The sequence below is a fragment of the Polypterus senegalus genome, chromosome 2 (assembly GCF_016835505.1).
Source record: "Polypterus senegalus isolate Bchr_013 chromosome 2, ASM1683550v1, whole genome shotgun sequence".
NCBI classification, from domain to species: Eukaryota; Metazoa; Chordata; class Cladistia; order Polypteriformes; family Polypteridae; genus Polypterus; species Polypterus senegalus.
The window spans coordinates 319,204,383-319,225,044 of record NC_053155.1 but is presented as its reverse complement, the minus strand read 5'-3'; the positions used below and the strand labels follow the sequence as shown (position 1 = coordinate 319,225,044).

The 20,662-nt window shown below is 43.7% G+C and overlaps 1 protein-coding gene across 10 annotated transcripts in view; it reads left to right on the top strand.

The window, feature by feature from the left end:
- The window catches only part of stxbp5l (syntaxin binding protein 5-like), a 565,552-nt gene that overhangs the window by 349,705 nt on the left and 195,185 nt on the right, over nt 1-20,662 (top strand). For all 10 annotated transcript variants that reach the window (XM_039745949.1, XM_039745947.1, XM_039745945.1 and 7 more), the window contains exons 11-12: nt 3,879-3,951; nt 16,917-17,061. In XM_039745949.1, the coding sequence (XP_039601883.1) occupies nt 3,879-3,951; nt 16,917-17,061 (218 nt within the window). The remainder of the gene's footprint in view (nt 1-3,878; nt 3,952-16,916; nt 17,062-20,662) is intronic.

Genomic DNA, 20,662 nt, shown 5'->3' with positions numbered 1-20,662 from the left:
AGTGTTGGCACGTGGATGTTGGACGTGGATTGTCCAAATTTGAGGAAAGTTGTGCTAAGATAAAAATATGTACCAGCTTATTGTTTGCTTGTGTGCTCTACTCAAATGAACAATCGCCCCTTAATTCAGTATCTGCTTGACATCCAAACACAAATTTCATTTTTTATATAATTGTAAATAAATTTAGGCAACAAGGGGTTAAGGCGACGAACAATCAACACGAAAACAAACCACAAACAATAACCCTACACAGCAAAGTCCATGAAACAACAGCAACTGAGGTAACGTAAAGATGAAGCTAATTAGTCCAGAGATCTGCACGTTGAAGGGGAATGTAAAGATAGTCCTACTGGTCGACGGGTGGACGGGTTCAGGAGCGCTCCTTTCTTCACATGATGGCCATGAATCCACATATAGTCCTCACGTAGACAGCAGACAATCCAGACCCCGACATATGAGAAGGCACAACAATCAGTCAAGAACTTCAGACACGAACCATAAAATACTGTTTGTTCTCCTTGGTCTCACCGGCCTTCTTTTAAACGCCGCACTGGTCCTCCTTGAACCCAGCAGTCCCTGCACCTTCAGAAGAAGACCAATCAGAGCCAACGTGTGGACTGGTGGGAGTTGCAGTTTCAAGCCCCAGTAGCACCGCTACAAGCTGGTTAACGTCTCACACTTTAAACCACACAAGTGCTATAAGAATAACACAACTTGTCACCCTCTTAGCACTTCAAGAAACTTCCTTATTAACAACTGTCACACACGTGCGATTAGGAGGCAGTCAAAAAGCTCAAAGGTGAGTGAAATATCGCGAGAGGAAGGATTGTCACGTGGTGCTTACCTGAACCTCTTCTCTTCACAGGAGAACCGAAGAAAAATAATCACAGCTTTTTCTGGGCTTCAAAATAGCCGCCGTGATGTCACTTCCGGTGACTCCATATGGCATCACTTCCGGCTCTCACCTTGGACATCATTTCTGGTTCCTCTACCATGACGCCATTTCCTGCCAACCATTTAATGTTCCCATCATCCACCATTCTATAAAAACACCATTTTGTCAATACCACATTGTCATCTGTTACAATACATGCGCTTTTCAACCTTTTGCATCTCTTGCTTTCATTTGTCCACAGGACAATATACGGCGACTGTCCCCAAACCTTTGTGAAGATTGTTTTTTGTTTGTGGTATTTCTTCCACACAACATATGATGTTTATATATATATATATCTCAGACCTAAATACTTGGAATACATTTAACTCTTTTAGGGCGACAGGAGGGGTTGAAGGCGCATGTCGACTAAAAGTCGACATCCAGGGATAGAAGGCGATAATCAGCTGTTAATGGCGACAAATCTCACTGTCACGTCACAGGCATTCCCTCTGTGCTTGGAGGAATGTTAGACTCGTTGACTCGGCAACTAATCCTAGCGTGTGCGCGAGCTGCGAAATGTAAAGATGGAATCGACATGTGATGAGGGAGCGAAGTGAGTGCAGATAAGAAAACACTCGGCAGACAATGTTTTGCGCATTATCGCGGAGTCGGACTCTGATTTTTCAGAATCGGATTTTATTGACAGTGATCAGGAGATCGAGCAAGAGAGTGAGAAGCCGGCATCAGCTGATCAAACACCAGCCGATGCCGCGCCAGCGGATCTGCTGCCAGTTGAGTGTTTCTCGCAGCCGATGCATCTACGGCAAGGTTTGCATACGATAAATACACAGACATTGATCCGTTGAGAGCCGATCTGGCTGCTGGACTTCACAAGACGGCATGGCTTGCTGTTGGACACGACAGATCACCAGCTGCTGTACTTCAGGCTGCTCTCTCCTGATGCTGCTTTTCAGCTACCGTCAGACGAGACAAACAGGTAGGCAGAGAAATTTTTTGAATCGCGGGCTGCGTTTGCATCGAATTCTCATTTTTCAAAGTGTAAACCCACAACAAAAGACGAGATGACGCGTGCTGTGGTATTACAAATAGAGATGGGACAGAACTGGTGATATAACTTCAGGGAGCATTGGTCCAAACGTGCTTTGTCCCCTGGTGACTTTGGACAGGTTATGCAGCATGGTGATAGGTACGTGCTGCTGCTGCAAAGTTTGATTCACTTCTGTAATAAACAGAAGCAAATCCCATGGGGTGAGCCAGGCTATAATGCCAAGCATAAAGTTCATAAAGTTTCAGAAGATGAAAAGAGGTGACAATACGGTTTTCATGCGGGCAGAAAGCTTGGTGGCAGTGGAATGGCACAATGGCAAAAGGGTGACTTGTCTCTCTACAGCACACACTAACAATATATGTGAGAAAGGGCAGCAACAGACAATTGAAAAGTAGGCACCAAAGCAACACGTATTGTGAGCAGTGCAATGTGACAATGACTGAAATTGGCTGCTTTGAGCGACATCAGACTGTGCTGTGTAAAATGTATGTGAAATCATAGAGTATGCAGGCTCATACAACATGCAAGACAGGAACATTTGTCAAAAGTAAATATTTGTTGTTGATTTGATATGTTAAACAATTGCTTTGTGTTCTTTTTTAAAAAATGTTAGTTTTTGGAAAAATATTCAGCCCTGGGAGATAAGAAACACAAAAAAAAAAAAATAGCCCTAAAAGAGTTAAACTTATAAAGGCTCAACATCTTTGGTTATACACCATTTATAAACCAAAGATGTCCCCTATGATCGGGTAGAGCTCACACCCTCAGCCTTAATAAACCTCGCAGCACGGAGCGTATGGCAAACCTCTGGCTGCTCCAGATGCTCAAAGAATAAAACTACTTTATTACTTCAGTTACTCTGCATATAAAGACAAAGTATAGAAAGATGAAAACAAGTTAATATTTATTAAAGAACAATAATAAGTAATAGAAAATAAGATCGATAGTACAGTCTGCATATATAGCTTACTGAAAGGAATCAGAGATGTCAAGGATGAACATCCCAGGTCGATGTTTGATTTAGCACTGTTCATGAAATGCTGTTACCTGACGATTGGACGAAAACCAGTCAGACGGTTGTTTTTTCTTCCGACTTTGCTTTCAGATAAGGCATATTTCTTATAAGATCTCATGCCAGGGGTTTCACAACACATGATTGTTGCATACACCTGATTGGCTGGCTGTCGATATGATGGATGAATATTGCTCAGACTCTTTAATCTCTCTCTCTTTCCCAAATAATAAAGTTTTTTTGATGTTGCTTTTGGTATTGGCATGTCTTCCTTTCCCAGGCTCTGAATCAAATTGTTGTCCCAGATGTCCATCCATAAAGTAATCGATAGCTTAAGGTATTGGCAAGTCTTCCTTTCCCAGGCTGTAAACCAATTTAGCACTGTGTTATGAGCAACTGTTATAAGAGTGAGGTGTAAGGGAAGAGGATACACCTTTTTTATTATAATGCTTATACAAGTGTCTTGCATCTGAATTCATCTTGTTGGGATTGAGCAAAATATAATGAGATGTTATACACCACAACAATGTACAAGGTGCAACAGACGCCAGGGGGGCACCAGTGGTCATGAGCTGGCTGCTCAACAAATATATGGCACTGGTGTGCTGGCAAAATACACTAGGAACTGACTGTAGCCAGTAGCGGTGTTCAACGAATGTACATCGCCGAATATGCTCGGTTCCGGCGTGTTGGCAAATTGCACTGGGAACTGACTATAGCCAGTTCCGACAGTTTAAAGGTTAACAAAATAGTTATAAGGACAGCTGGATGGCTGGACGGCTCTGTGCTTCAGTTCAGGTTGATCTGCAGAGCCATAAACAGCCAGTGCTGTGCTGAATATTCATTATTGTGGAGTTCTTTTGTGCTTGCAGTTTCATTCTGTTTATTTCTATTTTTTTTTTTTGTCTTTTTGGTTGCAGAATTTCAGGAGCCTTACGCTGTGGTGGTGCTGCTTGAGAAGGACTTCATTGTTGTGGACCTCACACAAAGCAAGTGAGTGCAAACTGACAATCACTTCAGATATCCTCATTGCGTGGCTTTCTAATTCATGCATCGTTTCTAACAAATCCAGTGTCAACTGTCAATGTCAACTTTATTTATATAGCACATTTAAAACAACAGGCGGCACTCCCTGCGTGGAGTTTGCATGTTCTCCCCGTGTCTGCGTGGGTTTCCTCCCACAGTCCAAGGACATGCAGGTTAGGTGGATTGGCGATTCTACATTGGCCCTAGTGTGTACTTGGTGTGTGGGTGTGTTTGTGTGTGTCCTGCGGTGGGTTGGCACCCTGCCCAGGATTGGTTCCTGCCTTGTGCCCTGTGTTGGCTGGGATTGGCTCCAGCGGACCCCTGTGACCCTGTATTCGGATTCAGCGGGTTAGAAAATGGATGGATGGATAGATTTAAAACAACATAGGAATGCTGTGGCCAAAGTGCTTTACGATAATAGAATAAAAGAAAAAAACATACAATTAACATAAATACATAAATGGAAATAAAATAAATGAACATAAATAAAATAAATAGAAATAATATTACTTAATCACAATGAAGGCCATGGAATGCAAGTGAATAGAAATCCATCCATCCATCTATTATCCAACCTGCTATACCCTAACTACAGGGTCACGGGGTCTGCTGGAGCCAATCCCAGCCAACACAGGGCGCAAGGCAGGAAACAAACCCCAGGCAGGGTGCCAGCCCACTGCAGGGCACACACACCAAGCACACACTAGGGACAATTTAGGATCGCCGATGCATCTAAACCTGCATGTCTTTGGGCTGTTTTCTTTCAATCAGGTTCGTATTTGGAGGACGTGTTGTGTTCAAGTTACATTCCGTGTTTGTCAACCGTGGTAAAGAGAACAGGTTTCATTCGTCGAAGTGATCACTACCCAAATCGCTACTCGTGAATCTAAGATGTTTAACAGGCATTCCCGGTTTTAAGTTGTGGATTTGCATGCGAATATTTATCGATAGCGTGTCTATGAACTTGTGGATTTTTCTGTGAGTATTTGGCGGCAGTGTCACAAAGTTGTTTCCGTCTAGCTGCATCAGAAAATATACCACAACGTCTGACACCCCTCCTTTTTACTGTTTTCTCACAGCTTGGATTGCTGCTGTCATAATCGGTTTGAGTTTCATGGTTTGTTTCAATGACGACAGTATTTGTAGGACTTGTTGTGTTGAAGTGACATTCAGCATCTGTCAAGCATTGTAAGCACACAACCGGTTTCATCGATAACTTCACATCCAGCTTTTGAGAGTTAAACATTCATAAACATCAAAGTGTCCACTACTCAAATCATCACCTGTGAATCTAAGATGTTTAAGAGGCATTGGCGGTTGTCGAAAGGTGTCAAATATTTGGCCATTTCGGTACACTTGAAAGCGGCAGCCATCAACTCACATGCAGATCCATAGGTGAAGGGCTTAAGCATTTCAGTCTTCTAGTGCTCCTGTGTAGTCTAATTATCTCCTGTACCGTCATCAGTCCACACCTTGAACCTGTCCAGTCATTCAATACATAAGACAGAATCTTCTTCCAGATATCAAGAGTGAGCCTGATATGGCCGTGCAATATGTAACAAAGAGAATGGAAAAGGCAGGTGCCATCTCTGGGCATGGAAACCACTCGGTAAGTGACAGTTCTTTGATCGATGGTGATCACCTCGATAGACATGTTAATGGGGGTACGGTTGGAATGATAAAGGAAATGGGTACCTGAACGATGTAAAGTAAGTCTAAAATACCTACACAATAACTATAATCGTAATAAATGAACAATAAAACAGCGGAGAAGCCGTGGATTAAATAAAAAGGCTGCAGTTATCAGCAGGGAGACGTGAATCCCGTGGCAAAGCAAGGAAGGGAATGTAGAGACTGGAGTGACGGACAGCCTTATATAGGGAGGCAGCCAACAAAGTGGGAGGAGTTGGGATGGGGGACCCAACGCCACCTCACACGGTGACCGAGCTGCAGGCTATGGACGTATATATATGTACGTAAGTAGGATTCAGTTATGACCATTACGCGTAGAATTTCGAAATGAAACCTGCTTAACTTTTGTAAGTAAGCTGTAAGGAATGAGCTGCCAAATTTCAGCCTTCTACCTACACGGGAAGTTGGAGAATAAGTGATGAGTGAGTGAGTCAGTGAGTCAGTCAGTGAGTCTGTCAGTCAGTCAGTCAGTCAGTCAGTCAGTGAGTCAGTGAGTGAGTCAGTCAGTCAGGGCTTTGCCTTTTATTAGTATAGATAGAAATATAGTTTTGACACCCAATCCGTTCCTGATGACAGCCATTGAGTGGCAGTTGGGTGGCAAAGCTAGAATGTGGTGGAATCTTTTTTCAAAGTTGAATTGAATTTCTACACCCAAGTGCCAAGACTCCACGTTTTACCTTTTCGGAGGAGCGTGACGAGGCCCTCGGGGATCGTCTTAATAACGTGTTTACTTTACGGCTCGAGTCAATATGGCCTGCTTCTCTTCCCTGTAGTTACCTTGGCAGCTGAAATTAGAAAGATGAATTACCTTTTCGTGGTGAAACAAATAAAGTAAAACTGTCCTGTCATAATGCGGGCCCTGGAGGATCACGAGGGCTTACATAATCATCAGCATCATGGGGAGGCTTTATGGCCTCCTAATAAAACATTCATTTTCCTGATTGCCTCTGTGCCTGGCAGTACAGTAATATAAAAGATGAGTTTTTATTCGGAGACGTGTAAGCTGATGAGGCGTGTGGCACCGGGATAATTAAAGCCCATACTGGCTGATGAGTATTTACGAGACTCTTTGTATGCGTGCCAGGCGGCAGGGCATTGTGGGATTGTGTTTGCACCCAGGGTCAGGGGACAGCAACCTCACCGGAATACTCACCGGATGGGACGCCCTTCGGAATGCTACCCAGAGAGCAAAACCTCACAAACAGGCCTCACCCCAAACTCATAAGGCAGGCTTCAAGGCCCGCGCAGGCCAAAACTGGGGGTCCAGGATTGCAAAGTTCAACCCATGTACTCGTTTAGCACACGCCTAGGGGGGTGCAGGTTGGACTCATCAGTGGCGACCTTTATTTTGTGGGGTGGGGGGGTTTGTTTTTCTCGTCTTAGGCCTGTTAAAGCCCACTGAGGCCCTCCTTGTGTGATTTTGGGCTCCACAAGAAATAAATTGTTGTTGTTGATGGGGGCTCTTTCAACATGATATGCCCTGGACCGGGCAACCCAGCAGTAGGGGTGGGGGGGCTTGATCATCAGGCCCCGGCTATTATCTAAGTAGCTTGTGTAGTCTATGGATTTCCCCCTCCACTTGATCCACAGCCATCTTTGATGTCCCATGATTCTAAGGAGCTTGGACTGCCCGCCGCCACACGTGATGTCAATATGCCCTCTGCTGTGCTATTCGCCTACAAGCTCCTCATACTTGGCTCCCTCCATCTGATCGTCCCAGAGAACAGTCAGTTCCTACAGGACCCCTCGTCTTGTTCACTTTGGCCTGAGTGTCTGGGAATCTGAGCCCTTTCCTTAGGTCACCCTAGTGATGCCACTCTCGTGCTGTGGCAAGCAGCCCTCCTGGTGACGTGGATGGCCCACCGCAGATCTCTCTCCTGCCCTTACTAAGGGGACGCACCTACTCGCTGTTTGCTGACATCTGCGATGGCCCTGAATACCTGATCATGGTGCCAGCGTTAGTACCCTCCTCACAGCTCAATAAATGCTCCAGGGACCCTCTTTGTTGGCACCAACACAAGAGATGAGATGAGTCGGGGAGGATGCTATAGACCAACTAACCCAAGAACTTGACCAGTAGTGACTCTGCCTACCAGGGGTCTGATCATGAGATACAGCGGGGAAGATAAGGATTGACGTCAACGTTTTTCTCACTCAGTATATTTCTAATGGAGCTATTGACGTGAAATTAACACCAAATGTCGGTAACAACCCAAGTAATCCACACAATACAAATAAGTCCATAAATGAAGTTATGTGCAATAAAGTGGACTGATCACATGTCTGCGGGGGGGTTTTCACATTTCAAACAAGGGGAAATGTCACTTGAAGACCAACCGAGATCTGGCCGACCTTACGCAGTGAGGCTCATTCAGTTGTAGTTCCACCCCAAGCCAAGGATTGTCACTGTCACCTAACGCTTCTCCTCCTTCTGTCCCTATGACAGCCAGTCCGTGTGATGTCACTTCCGGGTTGTCATCTCCTGGCCCCACCCCTTCCAGTTCGGCTTCCTAATAAAGGGGCAGCACAGCCATCGCTGCCTCTGTCACATCTTGACTACGATCTGGGAGAGACCTTAGGTGACATTCTTCATTACTTCTGTGCCAAGAAATATGTGGGGTTTGCTTTCAAGGTGCCCCAACTCTTGCTAAGTGCTGACCCTTTGTTTTATTACTATTTACAGTCATATGACAAAGTTTGGGAAGCCCTCTTAATTCTTTGGATTTTTGTTTCTCATTGGCTGAGCTTTCAAAGTCGCAACTTCCTTTTAATATCTGACATGCCTTATGGACACAGTAGGATTTCAGCAGTGACATCAAGTTTATTGGATTAACAGAAAATATGAAATATGCAACATAACAAAATTAGACAGGTGTATAAATGTGGGCACCCAACAGAGATATGACATCAATACTTAGCTGAGCCTCCTTTTGCTCCTTTGAGCCTCCAGATGCTGTCCTCCTATAGCCTGTGATGAGTGTCTGGATTCTGGATGGAGGTATTTCTGACCATTCTTCATACAAAATCTCTCCAGTTCAGTTCAATTTGATGGACAGCCTGCTTCAAATCATCCCATAGATTGTCGATGATATTCAAGTCAGGGGACTGTGACGGCCATTCCAGAACATTGTACTTCTCCCTCTGCATGAATGCCTTTGTAGATTTCCAACTGTGTTTTGGGTCATTGTCTTGTTGGAATATCCAACCCCTGCTTAAGTAACTTCAACTTTGTGACTGATGCTTGAACATTATCCTGAAGAATTTGTTGATATTGGGTTGAATTCATCCGACCCTCGACTTTAACAAGGGCCCCAGTCCCTGAACTGGCCACACAGCCCCACAGCATGATGGGACCTCCACCAAATGTGACAGGAGGTAGCAGGTGTTTATCTTGGAATGCGGTGTTCTTCTTCTGCCATGCAAAGCACTTTTGTTCTGACCAAATAACTCCATTTGTGTCTCATCAGTCCAAAGCACTTTGTTCCAAAATGAATCTGACTTGTCTAAATGAGCATTTGATACAACAAGCGACTCTGTTTGTGGCGTGAGTGCAGAAAGGGCTTCTTCTCATCACCCTGCCATACTGATGTTCTGAATTGTAGAACGATGTACAGATACACCATCTGCAGCGAGATGTTCTTGAGGTCTTTGGAGGTGATCTGTGGTTGTCTGTCACCATTCTCACAATACTGCTCATATGTCACTCCTGTATTTTTCTTGGCCTGCCAGACCTGCTGAGTTGGTTTAACAGCAACTGTGCCTGTGGCCTTCCATTTCCTGATTCCATTCCTTACAGTTGAAACTGACAGTTTAAACCTCTGAGATGGCTTTTGTAGCCTTCCCTAAACCAGGAGACTCAACAATCTTTGTTTTCAGATCTTTTGAGAGTTGCTTTGAGGATCCAATGCTGTCTGTCACTCTTCAGAGGAGAGTCAAAGGGAAGGAAGCACAACTTGTGATTGACCACCTTAAATACCTTTGACCACTCATGATTGGACACTCCTGTCTATGAAGTTCAAGGCTTGACGAGCTCATCCAACCAAGTAATCAGCATTGAGCAGCGACAGGCATTCAAATCAGCACAATGACAAGGGGACCCACATTTGTGCACAGCCAGTTTTTCACGTTTGAATTCATTTCATACAACTAAATACTGCGTCACTAAAAATCTTTATTCAGAAAACACCGCAGTACTCCTAGGAAATGAAAGACATACCACTGATATCTTTACTGTTGAAAGGAGAGTCGATTATTACGCAGGCTGAGAGAGGGTCCCAAACTGCTTCATATGATTGTAGATACTAACTGTGTAAGCCTGTGGAGTTAAAAGAATGGGATCCTACAAAGTATTGAGATCGTGAGAACTACTCTGGGCATCTCTCTGCTAGGAGGATTCCTTTTGCCGGTGTGCTGGCGTCATTTGCATATCCTCAGAGCTGGAGCCCTCACCCCGACTCGACCTCTCACTCCTGGGCCGGACAGACACACACTTCCACATGTAGACGTTTATATATATAAGACTAAGGGGCTTTGCCCCCCCTGCTCTTTTCGCTTGCCAACCCCCATGTTTGGTTTTCCGCATACACACTTTTCACATTTTTTTTCTTTGAATTGTTTCTATTTCATTAATGTCACTTTTATTTCAGAACATCAGTAAAAACAATATTTGGAATCTTTGGTGTCCCAGTGTGCTGAATCTTTTTAATGAGGTCAGTGAGACGTGTGTTTAATGACTTTGTACCCTAATTCAGCTGTTACTTAGAATCAGAACAGGAGCTTATTCAGTGCGCGCAAGAACACGCAGGTGGCCAGTCGCTGTGTGCTACAACATGCTGGCGGTGATCAACGCACATTTTAAAAAAAGAAAGAGACAAATATACGTGATGTTATGAAGAAATCATTTTATGACGCGGTTTACCTTTCTTCATTTACTTACTTCCTACAGCGTAAAGTCACAAGTAGAGTGCAGAGGGCATGCTCTCGTGTAAAAAAGTGCCTGCTGACAGTTTGTAATGCAAGCAAATGCGAGAATGCCTGACTTTTCTTGACAGTACACCGTCCAGATCTAAACACTAGCGTGGAGAGTCGCTTGTGTTCTACATTGACCAGTTAGACTTTTCTTTGGGATCTATCTACACTATCTAGATCTAATCACTATCTATCTAGAGTCTATCTTGTGTATCTACATTGACCATTATCTATCGACTGTCATTTAGTGTCTTATCTATCTATCTATCTATCTATCTATCTATCTATCTATCTATCTATCTATCTATCTATCTATCTATCTATCTATCTATCTATCTATTTACTTACCTCCTACAACATAAAGTCACAAGCGTCCCGTGTACATATACAAAGTCCAGCGATGGCAAAAGTGCGATGTGCATCCTTGTTCCGATGTAGAAGCATCGTCATGATCTGAGTTCACCTCTGTTATAGTGCGTTTACTGTATGTGAAAACAGCAGTGTCAAATGCGGGGGCTGTTTGGGCTCATGAACGTGGCTGAGATAATAAAACTGAATAATAAAAGAGCTAACCTTTGCAAGTATCATAAATTACACCGGCTGTTACAGACTGGAATCAAATGTATGTTTCTTGGATCAAACTCGTGATCTTTTGATTCCCAGTCAGCAGCTGATACTGTTGCACCACCGAAGCGGTCGTAGTAAATGTGTGTCAATGTTGTATGCTAAGGCGGCTTTTTTTCTGCAGTTATATTTTTGAATAAAATCGCACTTGTTCTGTTATATTTGTACGTTTGGTTGAAGTGTTTCTTTGATATTTGGACTTCAGACTTCATACATTATATAGCTTATGCCTACATTTTGTCATTTACTACCAGAATATGAAAAACGTTTCTGTTTTAAAAATGCGTTTACACGGATGACTGTAGAAATGGAACACACATGAAATGCGTGTGTTCCAAATAATGATCTGTTATTTCCAATCTAAAACTCCACTTCAAGGCGTGAGCTGAGAGAAGTTTGTGCACGTTCTAACTTGGTGGGGGGATGGAATAGCCGGCTGCTTGCAGCTTGTCTGTATTGGCACATTAAGAGGACAAAAGACGCTGGCGGAGAGGTGCGAATGGATTTAAGAAGCTATTTAAGGTGTGACAGATCTACAAGTTTTTTCGTAGGCTCTGGTAATTCGAGTGTTAAAAACAAGCCCAGTGCACTCTTTAACTGCCTTCTCTCTCTCTCTCTCTTTCTCTCTCTCTCTCTCTGTCTCTCTCTCTCTCTCTCTCTCTCGCTGCATGTACAGGGAGAGACTGAACACGTGCGGAAATCATCGGCGTGTACAAACCGGAAGAGAAACTGGCTTGTTCGTCACCCAAGTGTGTGATCGTGAACAGATGCAAAAGTTTGGCAAACCTTTTGGTCGTAACCCGATTTGTACGTGATCAGAGACGTTCGTGACCTGAGGTTCCACTGTATAGGCTAACTGAAATGTAATGGTATCGAAACAGAAATCAGCAAAAGGCATTTGTGACCAAGTTTTTGGCTGCAACCTTGTGTAATGACAACTTAAACAACTTGATGACATAATACGGTACATTATATACGACTATAGAAATGGCAGTACCGGACAGATAATGTTTAGTAGTTTAGAAAAATTAATTTTAATGTCAAACAGTAACCAGTACATAAAATTTATTTCATGAAACGGCCGGCCCGTAGTCCAGACCAGAGTCCGCGGCCCACATGGCAATGCCCAAGTGCCCTAATGGCCAGTCCGCCCCTGGCTGTCAGTCTTTGTCAGAAAGTGCGCTGCTGTGCTAACCTGTGACACCTAGTGGTGACGCCACGAAACTGCTCTGGGAGACTTTTTTCTTGATTGATGGTAGCGGAAAATATCAATTTCACTGTGTGAGCAGCAGGCCTGCCATCAAGCCTCAAACCCCAATACAACTACACAACCCAATCCCATACTGCCCTATGGATATCCATATAGAGTAGGAGAGAGTAGGATATATTGCTAGAGTGTGTCCTGGGTGAGGCCATGACCCTGGGAAGCAGCCCAGCTCGTGGAGGACAGATATGTTATTCTTGCAGGAGACCCTTTAAACAGAAGGGCTCAGTCTCTTGGTGGAAAAAAAAGGCTGGGCTGAGAAAGTGTTTGTTCTAACTTTATTATGAAGACGCTGAATGGGTGCTTGATTATAGTATTAACTAACATAGTCCTGGCAAGGGTGGCACGGTGGCACAGTGGTAGCGTTGCTGCCTCGCAGTAAGGAGACCCCGTGTCTGTGTGAGTTTCCTCCCACAGTCCAAAGACATGCAGGTTGGTGTATTGGCGATCCTAAATTGTCCCTTGTGTGTGCTTGGTGTGTGTGTGTGTGTGCGTCCTGCGGTGGGCTGGCGCCCTGCTTGGTGGTTTGTTGCACCCTTGCGCCCTGTGTTGGCTGGGATTGGTGTCAGCAGACCACCGTGTCCATGCAGTTAGGATATAGCGTGTTGGTGAATGGATGGATGGATGAGTTTTGGCTAAGATATAATGGCTGGATTTCACTGAAAAACAATTTAAAGTTAAAACTCTTACATTAATTAACAATGTGACCTCTTAACTTATAATGGAAGATTTTAATTGTGCACTAAACCTTTGGTTGGGCACCAAATTAAAAGAAGTGGCAGTTCAGGGTGATGTTTTTAGATGGGTGTAGAATTGGCTCAGAAAGAGGAAGCAGAGGGTGATGGTGCGAGGAACCTCATCAGAACTGGCCGATGTTAAGAGTGGTGACCAGCAGGGGGCAGTGCTGGGGCTGCTGATATTTTAATAAATTTAAATGGTTTAGATAGGAATATAAGGAATAAGCTGGTTAAGTTTGCAGATGATACCAAGACAGGTGGATTAGCAGATAATTTGGAATCCGTTATATCATCACGGGCAGCATGGTGGCGCAGTGGGTAGCACTGCTGCCTCACAGTTAGGAGACCTGGGTTCACTTCTTGGGTCCTCCCTGCATGGAGTTTGCATGTTCTCCCCGTGTCTGTATGGCTTTCATCCCAAAGACATGCAGGTTAGGTGCATTGGCGATGGTGTGTGTGTGTGTGTGTGTGCCATGCGGTGGGCTGGCGCCCTGCCCGGGTTTGTTTCCTGCCTTGCGCCCTGTGTTGGCTGGAATTGGCTCCAGCAGACCCCTGTGACCCTGTAGTTAGGATATAGCAAATTGGATAATGGATGGATGGATGGATGTATCATCACAGAAGGACTTGGACAGCAGACAGGCTCAGGCAGATTTGTGGAGATGAAATTTAATGTCAGTAAATGTAAAGAATTACACATAGGAAGTGAAAATATGAGGTCTGAATACACAATGGGGGTCTGAACACCGAGAGTCCACCTTACGAGAAGTGTTTAGGAGTCATAGTGGACTGTCAACTGACAGCCAGTGTTGAGAAGCCATTAAGAAGGCTAACAGAATGTCAGGTTATATAGCGCCTTGACATGTGGAGTACAAGTCACAGAAGGTGATGCTCAAGTCTTTATAACACACTGGTGAGGCCTCATCTGGAGTCATGTGTGCAGTTTGGGTCTCCATAAAGACATAGCAGAGCTAGAAGAAGTCCAGGGAAGAGCGACTACAGGGGATGAGTGATGAGGAAAAATTAAAAGAGCTGAGCCTTAACAGAGGAGACCTGACTGAAGTGTTTAAAATGATGAAGGGAATCAGTCCAGTGGATCGAGACGGTGACTTTAAAATGAGTTACTCAGGAACACGGGGGCACAGTTGGAAACTTAAGGGTAAATTTCGCACAAACATTAGGAAGTTTTTCTTTACACAAAGAACGACAGACACTTGGAATAAGCGACCAACTAGTGTGGTAGACAGTAAGACGTTAGGGACTTTCAAAACTCGACTTGATGGTTTTTTTGGGATGATTTGGTATATTGGACTGGCGAGCTATGATGGGCTGAATGGCCTGCCCTTGTCCAGAGTCTTCTAATGTTCGAATTTTAAAATAAGTCCTCAACTACTGCTATAATATTAAAAAAAAATGCATACTTAATTTTACATTTTATTCAGATTTTCAACCATTTGCACCGATGAAGTTTCTACACCCATATTGAAAATGTTATTTTTTCACCCATATTTTACATTTTATTCACAAATTGGTTACTTTATTAATAACTAGCTGTTCTCATCCCTTTGGCTTGGAAGAGTGACAAAATGTCTCGTTTGCTTTCTAAACACATTGCGACCATTTTTGATTTCTCCCACACCAAATGTGCAATTAATGCCATACACTGCTGCTGAAAAGTATGTTTTATTCTAAACTAGCTAAAGTACCCAGCATGTCTTGAGCGTATATGTATAGAATTAGGGTTAAGGAATGACCCACTGAGACCCCCATGGTCAACACTTTGGGTTCGAAAGAAGTCTGTCATGTCTGTCTGGGTCTACAGAGCAACTCCATAAATCCTGATGGTCCAAATGGATCAAAGGGTGTAGGACTATATAGGGGACAGACAGACAGACAGACAGAAATTATGTTTTATGCCAGCCAAAGTAAGGACAGAAAGAAAGGTTTATGTCTGATTATAAATGGTGACCCTGTGTTATTGGTAGCTGTCCCAGGTGTCACCAGCACTGCCTCTTGTTCAGTGTCTTGGCTTTCGGGAGTCAAGGATTTGCTCTTCTTGTGTCCAATCAGATTGCAGAATTGTGATAACTCCTTACTGGGTTGAAACTCTAAAAGTGGTCAGGACTGACTCGTCCCCATAAATCAGGGTGCATAAATTAGGGAGAAAAGCAGAGAAAGCAGAAGTTCAACTACAACCCTTTGATTCTCCTTTGTGTTGTGCTGCATTTCCACTTCTGTTTTAGCCTCACCCAATGCCCCCCTGAAAAAGTAGGTAATGCCCCCTTTACATTACAGCAGACAGAAGCAGCAGTTGGCAATCCCCATGTAAGTCATGTTCAGCTCTGGTCATTTGGTCTGCAGGTCTGGCTTCAGTCTATTTGGATAAGCCAGCAGGTGGCACTGGTGTGCACACGGGGAAAAAAAATGACTGGGACCCCCACTTCAAAAAGTTTGTGTTCAAAAGTAAATTAACTTTAAAAGTGCGGTCCTGGAGAGCAACTGTGCAGAATTTGGTCCACATCAGTCAGAAGGTCCAGGAATGTATAGGGAAGAGATAGATAGATAGATAGATAGATAGATAGATAGATAGATAGATAGATAGGCACTATATAATAGATAGATAGATATGAAAGGCACTATATAATCAATAGATAGATAGATAGACAGATAGATATGAAAGGAATTATATAATCAATAGATAGATAGATAGATAGACAGATAGATAGATGTGAAAGGCACTATATAATAGATAGATAGATATGAAAGGCACTATATGATCAATAGATAGATAGATAGATAGATATGAAAGGCACTATATAATCAATAGATAGATAATATGAAAGGCGCTATGTAATTAATTGATAGATAGATAGATAGATAGATAGATAGATAGATAGATATGAAAGGCACTATATAATAGATAGACAGATAGATTCACCCCGATGGGCCGTGAACACACTGGCATCATGTGAAAACTGGGTCATGAGACCACCAAGGTGCTAATGCATTTTATTACTACACGCATTGCAAAATGCACTCCAGCAGACGGTGCACTTCAAGTGTTAACAATGAGGTGTTCGTCGTTTATTTCGATTTCAGCCCGTCTCGAACACGTAGCACAGCCAGTAATGGGGTTATGGCTGTGGCTAGATTGTGTGACTCCCCAACTAAAAGCCCTATTTTCTCAATGCGATTTGCCCCCCTAGCAGAAGTTAACTGCGTGTTTCTCTCCCCTCTCTTTCACTTTTCGGCTTTTGCTCATTTGAGACATTTCTGCTCCCTGATAATTCTCTGTATATTTCACGTGTTGCATTATGTAAATTGGAGGTCAAGAGGCAGAGCTTAGAGGCATAAAAGTTTTCTGTCACGCCAACTGGGCGCCTTGGTTTCTTCTGTGCCAACGTTTGAAATATGACTAATGCAGGAGGTAGGTGGGCTGGGGTGGGGGGCGGTGGGCGGCGATTCCTAATGAAATGCCTCTCAAATTGAACGCTCACCTCTCAGCACTCCGATGGCTAATGAGGGCCATGTGACGGCGAAGGGAGCTGCGTGGGGTCCACCATCAGCCTGGAAGCTCAGCTCTTGAATTCTAATGAGGCCCCGTCTGATCTTCTCTCTCTTGTCTTTCCCTCTCTCTCTGACTCACACAGCTTCCCCATCTTTGAAAATCCGTATCCTATGGATATCCATGAATCTCCAGTGACCTGCACAGCCTACTTCGCCGACTGTCCGGATCTCATTCCGGCTCTTTACTCGATCGGCGCCAAGCATAAAAAGCAAGGCTACAGCAATAAGGTGAGCCCCCCTTCCTTGAATTGCGCACAGCCGATGGTGGGATGTGAGTGCTGACAAGCATTGGGTTGGGATGGGGAAAGATGGATCGGCCGTTTCTGCACCTTAACGATGAGTTGGTGTTTGCTCTTTAATTAACAGGACGCTGCTAAGGTGTGCCATTCATGGGCCTGACATGGACAACCTCATGTTGTTGAGTTTCAGTTGTGACAGGACAGCCAATCAGCTTTGACTTCATTAGGGGCATCCTTCTTAATTGGTCAATGTCGGGATTCATATTTATAAAAAATAAAAAATACAACAGCTAATACAGTGCTGTGAAAAACTATATGCCCCCTCTTCGATCCCCTCCATTTTTGAATTAATGAATGACCTCCACCCTTTAGACAAAAATGCAATATTATGTGCGTGGGAGCAGGACCACCCATCACTGGAGCCGACCGAGGAGGCCTAGACACTCCTCATTAGAGGAGTTGATGATGTTGATGGGCTGTCCTGGCTGACAGGCCTCCTGGACACTGCATGGAAGTTGTGGTGGGGAGAGGTTTTCCAAATTTAGGGGGCTTCCTAGGAAGGCCTATGCCAGGATTCTTTCAATGAGGGTCCTGCCCTTGGTCCTACCACAGATTTGGTCCTGGTTACAGAATACCAGACCAGGAAAAAAATGGAGGAAACCTTGGGAAAGGCAGTTCAAAGAGAGAGCCCATTCCAGGCAGGCTGGGCATGCAGTTGGATGTACTTTGTCTTTGGATGTACTTTGAGTTCTCTATTCCTCGACTTTCCCCTTTTGTATTATTAATGTGTAGCCCAGTATTTCTCAACCTTTAAGTATTGGCGACCCGAGTTTTCATAACAGTTTTAATCGCCCCCCCCCCCTCCTAACTTTTTTTGAAACCATAATAAAATTTATTCCTATATTTTTTGCTGTCAATACACCACTACAAATAGTGAAATTACGCCACATATGGCAACATTCGCGCCCCCTTTTTTGTTACTTTACACTCCCCGGTAGCCTTTGTCAGAATGCCTCAGATCTTACAGACTCACCACTGTTTCTAAGGTACTGTACTTTATAACTTCTCCCCACCTGCCCTTCTACCTTTATAACCCCAGGTAGTTAGGTGTACCAAAAGACAGCAGAAGTTAAGTTACACTTTAAATAATGTATTATTGATAATATCCATAAGTAATAATAATATGCAAAGTACTAGTGAAAACTGGCAACCATACATCCTGATGAATGCTGAGGTGTAGTTTCAGGCACCACACTGGCTTGTTAGTTACTTAAAATGTCTCCAGTTAACTCATCATTTGTGCTCCGCTCTCTTCAGAACAAGCCGCATGCCTGTCTCAATATGGCTGCCGAGCTGTGCTCTTCATTGTGTTGTCCTTTTCAGTTCATGGTGTGTGAGAAGCTCCTTCATCAGTTGGTGAAAGAGAGAGAGAGAGGTAAAACTGGCAAATTTATACATTTTACTGTCCAGCCTCTACAGCCAATAGGACGTCATGGTACTCAAAGGCTTCTGATACAAGCCAATTCCAAACAGCCATACTTCAAACCAATGGGACACAGAATAGCTTCACACCTGCCACCCCCAAAACCATTTGTTAAGGTGAAGCTTGCCAGCTGGGCAGTCTGGCTTTCCTGTGGGGGTTGACTGAGAGGGTCCTGCAGAGAATCACTGGCCAAACTGGTTTGAGGCACTTCCTCCAATCCTGTCGGAAAATTCACTATCCTGACTTAGTCAAGGATGTGGTTAATTAAACATGAATGCTTCTCACTATTGAAATTCTAATATTACATTGTTTTGCCTAATTTACAAATAAAAACATACAAAATATTTATCAACTTGTATGCAAAATTTCACATTTTAAAAAAGGGGGTCGATGCAATACAACACACAGAACAGAACACAAGTAAAAAGTATAGAGCAGAGTTCAACAGTAGATGATATCCCATAATATGATTTGGATTTGTTCAGAGTCCTGGAGACCTCAGCCATCAAGCTGCCTGCCCTATTAGCCATTCCACTGCTGAGTCAGCCAATCCGATGACAGGACCCCTCTAACCCGATGATTCCTGCGATCCTCCATCAGAGATGACTTTACCTTAGGCAGGCAGGTAGGCGTGGCACCAAGTGGCACATTTGAGTACCGAGAAGAGAAACAGAATAGGTGAGGGTTAATAACAAATTACAACTATCATGTTACTTATGTTTTAGTGCTAATGACTGACAACAGAGATGCAGTCTGTACAGTTGATCAGCAGCTCTAGTCAGGGTGTGCTAAACTGAAGTTGTGAGTCTTCAGCCAGGATTTGAAAGCTGAGACTGAAGGGGCATCGGTGGGTACCAAATGCCACATTTGAGTACCGAGAAGAGAAACAGAATAGGTGAGGGTTAGTAACAAATTCTAACTCTCATGTTACTTGTGTTTTAGTGCTAATGACTAACAACAGAGACGCAGTCTGTACAGTAAATCAGCAGCTCTAGTCAGGGTGTGCTAAACTGAAGTCGTGAGTCTTCAAAGCTGAGACCGAAGGGGCATCTCTTATAGTAGCAGGCAGACCACCCCACAGTTTAGGGACTCCTTGTAAATAAAAGCTCAATCTCCCTTGGAATACTAAGCAGACCGGCCTCTTGAGATCTTAACATGTGCTCTCTGGTTTGTAAGTCATGATAAGTTCAGAAAAGTAACCGGACCTCGGCCATTTCTCGTTATTTGAAATCCATACCTGTCATGTGTGTTCCGTGTCTGCAATAGTCAGTGTAAGTATAGGATGACAGGAAATGCGAGAAATGTCGGACACATAACTAAAACACAAACTTTTTTTCTATGTCCTTGTACTAATGTCAAAATTTTGACATGAAGTTTATAATGGGTGAAGTCCAAATATCAAATAAACCCTTTCAGAAATGGTATAACAAAACAAGCGCGTTTTTAAGTCACGGATATAACCGATGAAAAAAGAAATGATTCAGTTTGTGTTGCTGGCAAGTCCAAATATCCATCGATATGAAGTAGAGATGTCCACTTCTGCTGCCATATAATCAAGAAGTCTGATCCCGGGTTCTCCCTGCATTAACCATTTTGAGTAGAGAGCTGCTATTATTGTTATACGTTACTGTGGCTGTCCGTTGTCCAGGATTTTATATCACCTGATGCTCGCAAACCGTTTGACCTGAAATTTGGTACACAAATACTATGTGACCTCTACTATCCGCTTGCGGCGTGACGATTTTTATTTCTCCTTTTATTTTTATTTTATTTTATTGTAGAATCAACCCTGGAGAGGTGGATACATGCTCTAGAGAGGAGAGAAATGAAGGTCAGTAGGACCACCAGGACAGAATACATGTGTGTGAATGAGAGGGAGGTAAGATGAATGGTGAGGATGAGGGGAGTCGAGTTGGCGAAGGTGGATGAGTTTAAATACTTGGGATCGACAGTACAGAGTAATGGGGAGTGTGGAAGAGAGGAGAAGAAGAGAGTGCAGGCAGGATGGAGTGGGGGGTGGGGGGAAAGAAAAGCCACACTGCACAATGATCACAATGTCCTCAGCAAACATCACAGTCCACAGGGACTCCTGTCTAATCTCGTCTCT